We start from the raw sequence: 15,877 nt of genomic DNA on the forward strand, positions 1-15,877 counted from the left end.
TCTGATTGACTGTCCAACTGCCTATCTACCTGCTGCCTACCTGTCGGTCTACGAATGTACCAATGTATCTATCTGTCTGTCTATCTAAAATCTATTTCCTATCTATTTTTGGACTTGTGTTTTATATATATATATATATATATATACATAATTATTTTATACATATTTATATGTATATTAAATTTGTTTAATACAAACCTTTCTAGACTTGTTTTATACACACACACACACACATATATAAAATCTACTACTTTCCTACCTTTCTAGACTTGTATCTCATATTTATATATAACCTATTTTCTACCTACATCTCTAAACTTATTTTATCTATCAAAATCTATTTCCTACATTTCTAGACTTATTTTATTTATCTCTCTATTAATCTAAAATAAATTTCCTGCCTACTTTTTTATAGTACACATATTTAATTTATAAATTAATATACATATATTTGGAATATGGACTCAGATAATTCTTAATTAGGGGATGACTAATTAAAATATTTTAATACCTCTGATTTAGATAAAATGTGTTGGGGCCTGGTCTCCCATACTTCTGCTTTTATCTATGTGTAGATAAAATATTTCTACCTAGTAGAAATAAAGCCATGAATAGTTTAGAGACTGCTAGAAAATACATCTTCCTGTAATCTCTTTACCATGGCCTCGTTCTTTTTTTTCTGGGTTATACATGTATTATCAAGCAAAACACATTTCCATACTACTCATTTTTGTAGGTGAATAATCTTATAAAACCAAAACCCCAAGTCATATACCCAAATAGTCAAATGATAAATCATATTTTATAATCTACATTTATACTCCAATGGTTCATTCTCTTGAGGTGGATAGCATTCTTTTTAATAAGTCCCTCAAAATTGTCCTGGATCATTGTTATTTCTGCTTATAGCAAAGTTTATCACATTTCATCATTCCTCAATATTTCATTACTGTGTATAATGTTTTCCTGGTTCTTCTCATTTCACTCTGCTTCAGTTCATGGAGGTCTTTCTGAAATCATCCTGTTCATCATTCCTTATAGAACAAGAGTATTCCATCACCATCATATACCACAGTTTTTTCAGCCATTCCCCAATTGAGGGACATCCCTTTAGTTTCCAAATCTTTGCCACCTCAAAAAGAGCAGCTATAAATATTTTTGTACAACAGATCCTTTCCCATTTTTTTCTCTCTTTGGGATACAGACCTAGTAGTTCCTACCTACCTTCTGATATATATATTACAGATATAACATCTACCATCTATTTCTTACTTTTCTTTCTAGCCTTGTGTTTTATTTTTATTTATAATCTAATTTCCTACCTTTCTAGACTTGTTCATTCTCTCTCTCTCTCTCTCTCTCTCTCTCTCTCTCTCTCTCTCTCTCTCTATATATATATATATATATATATATATATGTAGTCTACTTCCTAACTACCTTTTTAGACTTGTGCTTTATATTTATATAGTTATTTTGTGCATATATATACATATATGCATAATCTGTTTATTACCTACTTTTCTAGCCTTGTTTTAACTCTTTATCTTTCTATCTATGCAACTAAAATGTATTTCCTACCTATCTTTTTAGACTTGTATTTATATTTATATATATATGCACAGTTGTGTTATATATATGTATATATATAAACCTGCTTACTATTTTGTACATAAAATTATATATCTATAATATTTGTTCCTACATACTTTTCTAGACTTTTAAATACACATATATAAAGTCTATTTCTTTCCAACCTTTCTAGACTTGTGTTTTATGTATGAATATTTTCTATACATAATTCTTTTTATATAATCTGTTTCCTATCTACCTTTCTAGGTATTTTATCTATCAGTCAGAATCTATTTCCTACTTACCCTTTTAGGCTTAATATGTGTACATATATACAAGTATATGTACACATAAAACATCTATTTCCTACCTACCTTTCTAGACTTGTTTTCTATATATGTGTGTGTGTATATATAGATTCATATAAAATCTATCTAAAATCTCTTTCCTATATATCATCTTGTCCTGTCATATATATATATATATATAAAATCATATATATATATAGTCGAATATATAGTTATACATGTAAAATCTATTTCCTACTTACCTTTCTAGACTTGTTATATGTTTTTGTTGTCGTTGAGTTGTTTTATTCATGTCTGATTCTTTGTGGCCCCATTTCGAGTTTTCTTGGCAGAGTTACTGGAATGGTTTGCCATTTCCTTCTCCACCTCACTTTAGAGATGATGAAAGTGAGGCAAACAGGGTGAAGTGACTTGCCTAGGGTCACTCAGAAAAATGAGTCCTTTTGACTCCCTACTCTACACTCCATCCACCGCACCACCTATCTGCCCCATTTTATATCACTGTTCTATATTGCTTCCCTTCGAATTCTCTCTTTTAGTTGAGCTTATCTACTAACTGTTGCCCATAAGCAATATTTCATCTCTCACCTTCATATCTTTGCACAAGTGAACTCTGATGTCTGGAAGTCATTTCCACCTCACCTCGGCCTTTTTGAATCCTCGGCTTCCTTCGAAGAACATCTTAGAATCAAATCCCCCATGAGGGCTTCCCTGCTTTCTACCTCCCCAAATTGTTGATGTTCTCTCCCTCGTGAAATGACTTGTGTATTGCATCTTATTTACTTATTTATGCTCATGTTTTCAGCCTCCACACACCCAGGCACAATACCACGTAAGCTGTTGTTTTTGTGTCTCTACTGTATAACACAGTGCCTGGCACATAGTAAAGGCTTAATAAACTCTTGCTGAATTCCATTCCCTTTACCCTCCCCCCCACGCTTATTATGCAAATAATAAAATCAAATCCAAGCTTTTCTTTCAGGCTTGCTAGTTCTTCTCTGGAGAAACAGACCCAGATTAGAAATTCTGACATCAAATTCTTGGACTCCCCCATGTGTCCTCAGGGCCTAGTTATAGAGATGGCACAGGTTGTTAAAGGTAGGGTCTGTTAACATCAAGCACACTGGAGGGAAAATATTCCACAGTGAGGGGAGAGCTCCCTGATGTCTGTCTAGGGGTAAAATATTTGTGAATGGTAATGAGGAAGAGAGAAGGGAAGAGTAATGAAAACAGGAGAGCCGTGGAGAAAGGGAGGGGAGGGGGATAAGGAACAAAGGGCCCCCTGGAGCTCCCTATAACCTGGGTAACTAGGAAAAATGAAGCACTGCAGATGGAAAAAAATAATCAATATTCAACGAATCATAGAATATTTGCTCTAGACACGTTTTTTGTAACTGGCATAATTAACTGAAGTAGATTCAGCAAGAATACTGGCAATGACCTCAGGCAAGCAAATCCTTAACCTCTCAGCCTTGGAAGGTCAGGATGCCATCTGCTTCTCTGGGAGCTCATGGATGTAGGAAGCTTCAGTAAATCAGATAAGCTTCTCTTTCCACCCAATCTAAAAAGAATGGAGACTAATGAATGGGCTGCCCACTCATGAGTTACACTGGCAAAGTGACATATTGGGTTCTCAAATGCTATAAATTGCCATGTGCTCCCTGAGTGAGAGCATAAGAGAGCCTGAAGCTCACTCTCATTCTCTACTGTTGTGGTTAGACTTAGTGCCACTGTAAGAATCCAATATTGTATGTATCAATATCTTGACCAGAGAAGGAAGGTACTTTAGCTGACTTGGGAAGCTGTGGGCTTTGCTGGATAGGCTAGTACGTGAAATAGATGGGAATGCAGTTAAGTGAACCCACCTATGGATCCCTAAACAAACCAAATAGATATAGTCTGATCCCAGTCATGCCTTTGATTCGTGTCAACCTTTTAGCATAGTATGACAGAACCGATAGATGGGCATTCTCAGTCTTGGCAGAGTCATGCAAATAGTTTCTTCACCCTTTAGAACTTCCTCCCAGTTTCTTTCCTCCCACCACAGAGCACTGCAGTCTCTGGTGCCAACTGGAAGTCTGGCTAGAACCACCACGCCCTGGTACCTGTACTAGATCTGATGATCTCAGTTCCAACAACATGCCCCAGCAGGTCATACTGATTCAGGCGAGAGCCATCCTGGGCCACTTCCACAGATTTGTTTTTTCCAAGGGTCCAGGAATAGATCACTTCGGCCTTTGTGTAGGCATCTGGAAGAGGGAGGAGAAGGGGAGGAAGGAAAAGAGGAAGAAGCTGAGGGAAAGCAGAAGAGTCACTCTTTAACCATAAGAGATAGGAGGCTGAGGCATAATTATCATTTAATCTCCCCTACCCAAGGAGGCTCTGGAACATTTCTTTAATTTCCAACTGTCAGTGTTCACACCTGGCCAACCACCAGATGTTTAGGCTTTTCCTTTTCTTTACTGCCTAAGCCAGGAGATATGGTCCCCTTCTCCCAGAAAAACCCCAGACTTCTAGTCAAAGATAATTCACTGGTCAGTGTGTCTAAGTTCAGCACCACAAGTTTGCTCCTCTGTTCCCAAGCCCCTGCTGCATACACCAAAGAGAGAATATGGAACATGGTAAAGATAGCTGTGGAGGACAAAGGAGTAAACTCTGTTTCCCAGCTTCCTGGGGAATTTCTTTCCAGATTGTCTTCCCATTGCAACCTCATATGAGCTACCCAGGTGGGTAGGTCTAGTCTAGGCTTTGGTTGCTTTATGGTACTTTTTGGTAGTCCTACAGGGTGCTTGCTCAGAGTCTCAGAAATGGCAGAGTTAAAAGGGACCACAGAGGCTACCTAATCCAAACTATGCCTAAATAACATTCCCAGAAAATGATCAGCCAATTTCTCCTTGAAGGTCCCTAGAGAGGAGGAAACTACCACCTGCTGAAGCAACTCATTCCCCTTGAGGAGAACTCTACTTGTTAGGAAGTTTTTCTTTACATTAAGCCTCATTTTGCCTCTCTAGTTTCTAACCATTTATTGCTGGTTCTGCCCTCTCCCACAGGAAAGCCCTTCAAATCCTTAAAGATGGCTATCGGTCCTCCCCGAGTCTCCTTGTCCATGTTAAACATCCCCAGGATCATCAATCACTTTCCACATATAGTGATCTCCAGACCTTTTACCACCCTGGGCAGCCTCCAACTTATCCATGTTCCTTCTAAAATGTAGTCCTCATAACTGAATAAAATATCTTCTAGATGTGGTCTCATAAGAGCAGATAATGGAAGGAAAATGTCTTTCCTTGACCTAGACACTGGGACTATATTACTACATTTACTATTGAGTCAGAAGGGTTTAAGACAAGAATGAGCAGAGCTTCAAAGTAAACCTAAGAAAAACAAAAAGGGATGAAAAAAACTCTACTGTCAGAGAAGGTCTAGGACAGTTGTTTTGAGTAAATGAGATAATGATGACTGAAACCAGCTCTCTGGAAGACTGTATGTGTGGCCTGCTTTTGAGTTAAAGCTGCATTATTATCACTTTCTGAAGTCTAGAAAATAAAAAAAAATCAAGCTCATTTTGATAGCATTTGCTCATTTCCTAGACATAAATGCTAATACTGAAAATTTAACAACCGGCTCTAGTTTTGAGCCAGTACAAGCCAACTCTAGCAAAGCCTTGAATGGAAGAGAGAAATGCTCAACTCATAGTTTGTATCTGTTTTTCCTACCAAGAATAAGGACAGTGCATTGGCAGTGACAGCAGGGAAAAGGCTAACAGAGTTGATACTGGAGATAAATAAGGAAAGAGTAAGAGAGTACCCAGTTGCCCCTTGATAAATTCAAGTTGCCTGAGGCCAATAAATAAACTCTATCTTTAGCTTCTAAATGAACTGGCAGGTATCACTGGGGAAATCACTGAGAAGGATGTTTAAAAGATGGCCGACAATGAAAAATGAACTACAGGACTAGAGGAAGGCAAATATTAGGCCGATTTTTTTAAAGGATCAGAATGGAGTCTACCAAGTGTAAGCTGGGGAGCTTCTCTTGGGATTTCTGGACAAATTGTCATTCTAGAAAAAGAAGCAGTGATCACAGAGATCCAGAATATTTCATTGAGAATGAGCCAGTGCAGATGGGAGGAATGCTGTCGTTACAGTTCCACTTCATTTTAGCCAAGCATTTAAGAAAGTATCTCATATCATTTTTGTGGGAAACCCAGAGCGTTGACCTAGGTAATATGTAGAGTTTGTCTGGACATTCAACCAGTTATGATCTACCTATGCTGTTGGTCTGCATTCAAAGAAGCACAGCCTTCTGGACTAAGGAGATGATCATCTCATTGTACTCTGACCTGATGAGATGGCAGATAAAGAATTGTGTTTATTTCTGGACACCACATTTTATGATTGACAGTGATGAATTGTCTAGATGAGGTTGTCTAGAGAAGACTAGCAGGAACCTGGGGAAGAGAAGACTTGGCGCAGAAGTGGGGCAGGGCAGGGCATGGTTAGCTCTGCTCAAATATTTGAATGGTTGTCATATGGAAGGACCTTGTTTTGCTTGGCTCCAGAAGGAAGAACTAGGAACAATGGGAGGAAGGTGCAAAGAGGTACATCCAAGGTTAATGTCAAGAAAAACTTCCTATCAAATGGAACTATCCCAACATGGAAGTGGGCTAACAGGGGAAGCAGTGAATTCCCTCTCGCTGGAGATCTTGAAGCAAAGGCTGGATGACTCCTTGTCAGACACAGGGTAGTTCTTAGCCTCTGAGGTCCCCGCTTCGACTCTAAAATGATGGGACCTAAGAAAATGGATCTGGAGATCCTTAGACCTTGGCACAAAGTCCAGATCTAGAAACTACCTTTTAATCTCAGCTTGGCAATGTATGGTTTTCTCCTCCTATATAACCCACCCTCCAAACCTGCAGACACAGCTTACTGCATTTAGTGCCATCCGATATACTGGCACATAGGGACAGCATAGACCTCATTTACCCTATATGAAAAATGAGAGTTTGAGGCCCAATGACCTCTAAGGGCTCTTCTAGCTGTCAAACTGTAATCTTGTGGTTCTACCTCCTGGTGTGTATTCTAGGGGATGGCAGAGAGAAGGCATGGCAAAGGTTTTGGTGGATTCCATATGTCATTCCTATGTTAAATTAAGGATGGAAATGTTGGAGTTTAGACTTGAAGCCTACGCTGCCAAGGCTTCTCCAGACACCCTCTAGCACTCTCAATCTCCTTTTTCTCCTGGCTGCTAAGTTGTGCCTGTATAATTAGAAAATCTTGAACCTCTGAACTACATTACCCAGAATCCTTTTCCTTTCATCCACATTGTGTCTTCATGTGTTGTTTATAAGTTTGTGGTAAACCCGCCCTCTTGCTCTCTCTTCTCCTGCATGTGCGGTCGGGGAGCTTTCTTTTTCTTTACTGAGGCTATTAATTCTCCTTTTGCTTCGAGTTATTATAAATAAAACCTTATTAAATATAATACTTGGAGTATTTGGATATTAATTTTTAATCTTTACATGCCTCAATATCTGACCAGTCTCATGTCAGGAAATACTCATTAAGAGCTCCCCTTGGATTTTTTTAACCCTTACCTTCCATCTTACAAACAATACCATGTATTGGTTCCACGGCAGAAGAGCAGTAAGGGCTATGCAATGGAGGCTAGATGACTTTTCCAGGGTCACACAGCTAGGAAGATGTCTGAGGCCAGATTTGAACTCAGGACCTCCTGACTCTAGGCTTGACTCTCAAACCACTGAGCCACCTAGCTGTCCCCTCTCCTCTTTGTTTTTAAAAGAGAGAAATAAGAACCTGGAGAGGTTCAGGCCAAGGCGTAGGAGCTAAATCAGAAAGTCCAGGCAGAACCTCTCCCTGTTAGATAGTTTCTGGCTTGAGCTTATCCATATCCCTTCACAGCTAAGCTCTCCATGAGGAAGACACAAGTCCTGACTTTTCCAACTGGAGTCAGCTGATCTTGACTCTCTCCCTTCAGAGAAATCCATCAGCTCCAGCTCCTAGACCATGGGAGCCCTGCCAATGACCTTTCAAGGGAGGCTGCAGAAAGCCATCTGGTACCCTGAGGAAGAGGTTTTAAGTGTAAGGGGCACCTCTACTTGTTACCACGCTTCCCTGTTTTTAAATGGAGCCCATGATTTAGTTGCCTCTGTGGCTAGCCAAACCCATTCTTCTTTTCAAGGAACCTTGAAGAACATAACAAAACCCTGCCAGATCTCCAAACTGAAGAAAAGTTCTACATCACATAAAATTTTGGCTCACACCTTCAATATTCCAAACCATACTAATCTACTTGATGCTCCCCATAGATGACATTCCATTTCCTGCCTCTGGGCCTTTGCACAGACTTTCCTCTATTCTAGAATGCCGTCCCTCTACAAACACCTCAGAGCCTCTCTAGCTCCCTTCAAGACTCAGCTCAAGTATCACCTTTTCCTAATTGGCTGCTATTAGTCCCCCCATCAGTTACTTTGTATGCCATTTGTGTTCATTTATCTGTGCACATATTGCTACACTATCCCCAGTAAAATGTATGCTCCTCGAGGGCAAGAACTATTTGGTTTTTGTCTCTGTCCCAGTACCTAGCATAGGGTCAGTCACACACACAAAATACCTTTGCCTTCAGCAAATGCTTGTTGAATTGAATTGTTAGCCCCTGATTCATGACAGCACCTTGTAACTCATTTTAAGTGACTGGCCCAGGAGCAAGATGACCCAGGGATAGCTAAGGCACCTAACTGCTCTGATTTTTGTGGCTCGGCATGACCTTCCATTCATGATCTAATTTTCAGTCTGGGCTCCAACCCTTCCATCCATATGACTTTGGCCAAGTCTCTTAACCTTGTGGAGCTTTACTTTTCCCATTTGTAAAATAGGGATGAAAATACAACCCTGCTCAAAGGTCTCCATCCCACCCCTGCAACCTCCCCAAGGATTAACAAGCTCTTGCAGACACAAATCCCTTCTCTTGGCCATCTACACTTTAACTAACTTAATTTGATGGACCCTGAGCTGAGATTAGGTATTGGGAGTTTTTTGGAAGACCTCTTACATTCTAATCGGTCTTTTTGCTTCTAGTATCTGTCTTTTCCAATCTGACCTCCACACAATAGCCAAAATGATATTTCTAACACATAGATCTGATCATATTGCATTTCCTTAAATGACTTAAATGACTGAAAACCATCATTCTGAATGGGGAGACATAGGCTTCACCAGACACTGTCCAAGAGGCCCATGGTGCAACGAAGGTGAAAAAGCCCTGTTCTGAATGATCTCAGTAGTCCCTTGTGGTTCAGAATTCTCTGATTCTAAATTTGCATCAGCCACTATACCAGTTATATTGTGATTTCAACTCATGGGTGCCAACAAGTAGTGGGAGAAGGGATTGGTAAAGGGGTTGATATTACCCAGGGGCCTGGGATAGAGGGGAACACAGGACAGAGCAGCAAGGGGACATGTGCTCTCTGAAAGACCTATATTTTCCAGTGTTTGAATTTTCCTCAAGGTATCATTATTCATGAGAAAAAATAGGAGGGCCTTGTGCCTGGGCAGAAGTGGGAGGAGTGGCTCCAACTCTTTATCGGATTAGTGAGTTGGACTACACAGGAACATGGCTGGAAAGGACTTGAGAGATCATCCAGTCCATACCCTTTATTAATCTCCAAAGTCCCTTCCATCTGTTAAGCTCTTACTTCAATGAGCCAGCCCACTGGCTCCATCTAACCTAATAACCACTGGAGGATACCAGGAAAAGGAAGTACTTACTATCTGCTCTGGATAGTTGATAAGAGGTAGAGGCCGATTTTGCCTTTTGGAATCAAGCCATTGACTGAATCCAGCCTCTGGTGTTCAGAACCAATCTCTTCCCAAGAAAGCCCCCACTCCCTTGCTATGGGCTCATCTCCCACCTAACATTTGAATTTGTTCCCCTGATCTTATCCCATCAGCACTGGAATGAAGAGAAATGGAGAGATTCTGGATTTCTGCAAAGATTTTGCATTCTAGAAGGAGACCAGGGAGGGATTGAACCTGAAGCTGATTCTTTAGTTCCCGACTAGTCAGTAACCCCACACACACCCTTTCCCCACCCCACCCCCCAACCTGGATTGCTTTAAGTGCAGCGGTTACCTATGGGTATATGTGAAAGAATGAGCAAAAGTGTTTGGGATAAACCCTGGGGCCCCAGCCTTTGAGGCTGTTGGCTCCCACTAAGAAGGCCACAGACCAACGAGAAATGAGAACAGACTTACAGCTTCCAAACTTCAGTGGGCAGGCGTGTACATCCATGGGGAAGTCTTCCAAGTGCATGGGACATTCAGCATGAATGGTCAACCTAGAAGACACAAAACAAGGCAATGGCCTGCTTAAGTTTCAATGTCCAGGATTTCGATCATCAGCAAAAGAGGACTTGTGGACGAAGGAGTAGATTGGATATCTTCTCCAAGGGCCCTTGACTCTCTCCCTGCCATCTTGGAAAGATAGGAGGGAAAGGGCCATGGCCATGCGAATGGAAAGACCATTAAAAAGAAGTCAGCCTCTGAGTAAGTGGAAAACATCCAGGACTTCCCTCCTCCAGGCAGAGAGGTGGGGGACAATTAAGGCAGAATATTACATACATTGCCAGACACAGCTGGATGCTTTTGCTTGGTTTTCTTCGTGAGAAGGAAGGATTTGATGTCAAGGAAAGAGGGGTGTCTGGAAATGACTAATCAAAAACAAAAAGTATCAACACAATTTATTTAAATGAAAACAGAAACATAAAGCTTTTCTCAGGTTCCCTCCCTTAGCAACTGCAGAGAAACCTGAGAGCAAACTTCCTTGATGGCCTATAGCAGCAGGCCAGTGACTCACCACCTTCCTGTTCAGTTTAATTCTTTCTGAAATGGGGCTAATAACACTGATCCTTCTCAGCAGGCTGTCTTGCGAGTTAACTAATTAATGATTGGGGTAGGGAGAGGGAGAGGGGTTTGAAGGGATGAATATCTTTACTCTGATAATGAAAGATCACTTAAGATGCTTCTGATGGGGATGTGCTACTGCCCACAGCAACTGGCTGCTCCATAGGAGGGGAGAAGAGAGCCTGTTCTTGGAGAATAAAGATGAAGAGTGTGTGTGTGTGTGTGTGTGTGTGTGTGTGTGTGTGTGTGTGTGCTGGGAGAAGGGAGGCTTGCCAAGAGAATGCAATGCTACAAGGGGAACTATAAATGGAGGGAATCTCAAGCTTCAGAAACCAGGGCTAGAGAGAGGCCTGAATTTGGAGCCATATGTCATGAGTTCAACTCCAAGATTGGCCATTGGCTATTTCCTACAGCCTTAGGCAAATGACTTCCAATCTGTGGGAGTTGGGGCTCGTCTTCTGTCAAATGGGGCCTGTGATTCCTAATGCCTTTTCTATGACCCTATTGCCAGCAGTTGCCATCCAAGGTGGCGAGTGATAGAATTCAGGGGTCCCAGATTCATAAGATCACATAGATCTAGAGCTGGAAAGGACCTCCGAGGTCAATGGTCCAACTCCCTAATTTCCCAGACAAGGACATTAATGTCCAGAGAGGTTATGGCTTGAACTATGTGACACAGATAGGAAGAGCCATGATCTAAACCCAGATTCCCTGGCTCCAGAGCCAGGATCCCATGCATCTTACCATACTGTAGCCCCAAATGAGGAATGAATGTACCTACAGTTGTGACTGTGACTGCCCCCAAACTAAGATGAACTTCAGGGCTCTGCCACTCCTACCTGAGTGTCATTGCATTCATTGTCTGGGCCTTGATTTCCTTATATATAAAATGAGGGAGCTGGACTAAACAACCTCTAAGGTCTCTTTTGGCCCTAAATCTATGTCCTATGATCTGACAACCTATGACTGGTCCATCATTTACCCACATCACAATGGACCAGAACCCCTCCAAGCTTCAATGAGGTGGTTTACTGTTCTCTCTACCCAAGTGTATCTGGCCAGTAATCTGATGCCGAGCTTCTTCATACATAACTAGATTAATTGCCTGTATTAAAAGCCTTCCCAACTCAGTAGGACCTAGCGGAGCCTGTTTTCTCTCAGGATAGATTATGAGAACCAAGAACTGCCATGGTGAGTAACTAGAGGAGGACTCCTCTAAAGATTCATTTACAGGAAGCAACAGTTAATAATGCAAGATGATATAATAACAAGAGTTATTGTCTCATTTTATAGAAGAGAAAACTGAGGATGAATGACTTGCCTAATATTACACAATGGTGGTCAGGCCTGGACCCAGGTTTTCTGAATTCATATCAACCATACTTTCCTCTATACCATATTACGACCCTCTAAGTGGAGAATCATTCAGGAAAAGGGGCAGCAGAAAGAAAAAGTGAAACATTTATGAGACTCAACAAAATAAATAACAGAAAATAAGGTTGCCTAATGATAATGGGTTTTTGAAGATCACACACAGACATAAATGACCATCTGTGGCCCATTTGTTTGTGGTCTTGCCTTCTCCACAAACTTCTTTCTTGTTAAAGCTCCAGGACTCCTTCAAGAAAAGGAAAGATCCTTTTGGAATTGATGAGTATATCTTTTTCCCAGTAAAGCCCATTGGTTTTTTGTTTTTTTATGTATTGTTTTAATTTTAATTTTTAAATAATAGAAATCTTTAAAAATTATATATTTCATGTTCTTTCCCTCTGTACCATACCCCCCCCAACCGGACGCACAATTCCACTGGGTTTTACAAGATCAAGACCTAATTCCATGTTATTGATAGTTGGACTAGAGGTATTGTTTAGTGTCTACATCCCCAATAATATCCTCATTAGTTCATGTGTTCAAGCAATTGTTTTTCTTCTGTGTTTCTCCTCCTATAGTTCTTCCTCTGAATGTGACTAGTTTTCTTTCTCATCAGTCCCTCAGCCTTGCTCTGGATCCTTGCATTACTGTTAGTAGAGAAGTCCATTATGTTCGATTATACCACAGTGTATCAGTCTCTATGTACAATGTTCTCCTGGATCTGCTCCTTTCACTCTGCATCAATTCCTGGAGGTCTTTCCAGTTCACATGGAATTCCTTTGAGCACAATAGTATTCCATCACCAACAGATACTACAATTGGTTCAGCCATTCCCCAATTGAAGGACATTCCCTCATTTTCTAATTTTTTGCTACCACAAAGAGCGTGGCTATAAATATTTTTGTACAAGTCTTTCCCCTTTTTATCTCTTTGGGCTATGAACAAAGCAGTGCTATGGCTGGATCAAAAGGCAAATAGTCTTTTAAAGCCCTTTGGGCAAAGTTCAAAATTGCCTTCCAGAATGGTTGGATCGATTTACAACTCCACCAGCAATGCACCAATGTCCCAATTTTGCCACACCCCCTCCAACATTCATTACTCTCCCCTGTTGTCATTTTAGCCAATCTGCTAGGTGTGGGGTGATACCTCAGAGTTGTTTTGATTTGCATTTCTCTAATTATTAGAGATTTAGAACACTTTCTCATGTGCTTATTGATACTTTTGATTTCAAGCCCATTATTTAAAGAGCTTCTTTGCTTAAAAAAAAAGAACTCCCCACACACACCTGGTGTGATTGGAACCAATTCCTGAAACATTTAAGTTCTCCAGAAGAAATGCCACTTAGACGTCAGGGATTAATCAGAGAAATGCAAATTGTACTAAAAGACCTATAGGGTTTTAATCATAAATGTAGCAAACAGATTTTTAAAAATCTATAATGAAAAACAGTCATGACTAACAATTTTTGTGCCTGAGGCAAGTGGTTCAAAATACATTCAAAACTGGAAATTCGTAGCTTGGCCAGAAATGAGGCTAAGGATAACCTTATATCATATGTCCATACTAAGTACAAAGAAACTACATGATCTGAATGATAAAGGTCATACAATAAGAAAATTAGTAGCAAATGAGATCAGATAACTTTCAGAGTTCTCATAAAGGTGATCCAAAAAAGAGAAAATAGACCATTTCCATTAAATGAAATCAAAAAGCTTTTGTACTAACAAAATCAATGCAACTGCTAACACAATGCACTAACAAAGCCAATAAGAAGCAAAATATCAAATGCGGAAAAGTCTTAATTATTCAACAACCCTTTATGAATAAGCACATGGGCCAAGCACTGTGCTATTTGCTGGAGGATACAGAGAAATATCTCTGATCAGGGTTTGGCAGAAAAGATACATAGGTCCAATAGATAAGTGATCAAAAGATAGGAAACATGCATCTCAAAAAAAAAGAAATTATACATTTCTATTACAATGTTAATAATAGTTTTCAGAGGGTGGAGCCAAGATGGCAGAGAAGGTATCTCATCTGATATCTACAAAATTACCCTCCAAAAACTATGATGTAATATCCTACATAGCAGCATAAGCTACAAAAAGACAAGATAAAGTCATTTTCTAGCACAAAACAACTTAGAAGGCTGGCACTATGGATCTAGTGAACTGGGGGAGAGGTAGAGTACAACACTCCAGTGCAGGCCCCACAACAATAATAGGCCTTTGGTGCAACCAAAGCAGAGGCAAAGGCTTCTGGAATTCTCATCCACAGCCAATAAGAGCGGGTATGGGACAATTGCTCAGAAGGAGATTACAGGGTCTCTTTGCTGGCTCTGGGTACAAGACTCCTGTTGCATTCCCATACAGAGAACCAGTTTGAAGTCTGGGGGCACATTCTCAGAGGGAGGAGGAACACTAGTAGTCACCAGAGCTTAGGGCAGGGGACCCAGGTCACAGTTCCAAGGGGGAAAAGAATGCTTGGGGGTTACTCACAGATGACAGTATAGGGCAGGACAGTATTAAACACACCTCTCCTTACATCTCACTACCTGGGAAGAACTGAAAGCAGATAGATCCCTGGAGCTAGCTCTGCAGGCAGCTGCACAAAGAATCTGAAGTTTAGAGCAGTGCTCCCTTCACCCCAGTTACAGAGCTTTAACATTTTTAATTAAAAGAAAATAAAAGGGCTATAAAATGAGCAAACAACAGAAAGAGAAACTCAACATAGAAAGTTATTTTGGTGACAGAGAATACCAAAACATGAACTCAGAAGAAGACAACAGAATCAATATAACTACCCAAACCCTCCAAGAAAAGTAGAAATTGCTCTCAAGTACAAAAAGAATTAATGAAGAAGCTCAAAAGGATTTTTAAAATCAAATAAGGGAGGTAGAAGAAAAATTGGGAAAATAAATCAAAGAGATACCAGAAAATCATGAAAAAAGAGTCAACAACTTGATAAAGGAGGCACAAAAATACTTAAGAAATTAATACCTTAAAAAATAGACTAGGCCATTTGGTTAGAGAGGCACAAAAAACAATGAAGAGAAGAACTTCTTAAAAAGCAGAACTTGCAAAGTGGGAAAAAAAGATTAAACAAATAGATTAGACAAACTCACTGAAGAGAAGAACTTCTTGAAGGGCAGAATTGACCCTATGGAAAAAGAGATACAAAAATTCACCAAGGAAAAGAACTAGTAGAATTGGCCAAATGGAAAAGGTGATACAAAAGTTCACTCAAGAAAACCATGTCTTAAAAATTGGAATTGAGCAAGTGAAAGCTAGTGACTCCATGAGACATCAAGAAATAATAGAACGAAGTCAAAAGAATGAAAAACTAGGAGAAAATGTGAAATAGCTCATTAGAAAAACCACTGACTTAGAAAATAAAATTAAATCCAGGAGAGATAATCTAATAATTATTGAACTATCTGAAAGCCACAGTAAAAAAAGAGCTGAGACATTATCTTTCAAGAAATTACCAAGGAAAACTGCCTTAATATTTTACCAGAGAGTAGAATAAAAATTGAAAGAATCTACTTATCAGCTCCTAAAGGAGATTCGCATGGACAACTGCCAGGAATATTGTAGCCAAATTCCAGAACTCCTAGGTCAAAGAGGAAATATTGAAAGCAGCCAAAAAACAACACAAATATCGTGGAGCCAGTCAGGATAACACAAGAGCAGCTTCTACATTTTAAAGGATCAGA

General features: G+C 40.0%; 1 protein-coding gene across 1 annotated transcript in view; it reads right to left on the reverse strand.

Annotated features, from left to right (window-relative positions):
• GABRA3 (gamma-aminobutyric acid type A receptor subunit alpha3) overlaps positions 1-15,877 on the reverse strand; it is a 164,060-nt gene that overhangs the window by 36,051 nt on the left and 112,132 nt on the right. The window contains exons 5-6 of the mRNA XM_044682542.1: positions 10,144-10,226; positions 3,983-4,126 (exon numbers count right to left, since the gene is read on the reverse strand). Of these exons, the coding sequence (XP_044538477.1) occupies positions 3,983-4,126; positions 10,144-10,226 (227 nt within the window). The remainder of the gene's footprint in view (positions 1-3,982; positions 4,127-10,143; positions 10,227-15,877) is intronic.

The sequence above is a fragment of the Gracilinanus agilis genome, chromosome X (genome assembly GCF_016433145.1).
Source record: "Gracilinanus agilis isolate LMUSP501 chromosome X, AgileGrace, whole genome shotgun sequence".
Taxonomy (NCBI): Eukaryota; Metazoa; Chordata; class Mammalia; order Didelphimorphia; family Didelphidae; genus Gracilinanus; species Gracilinanus agilis.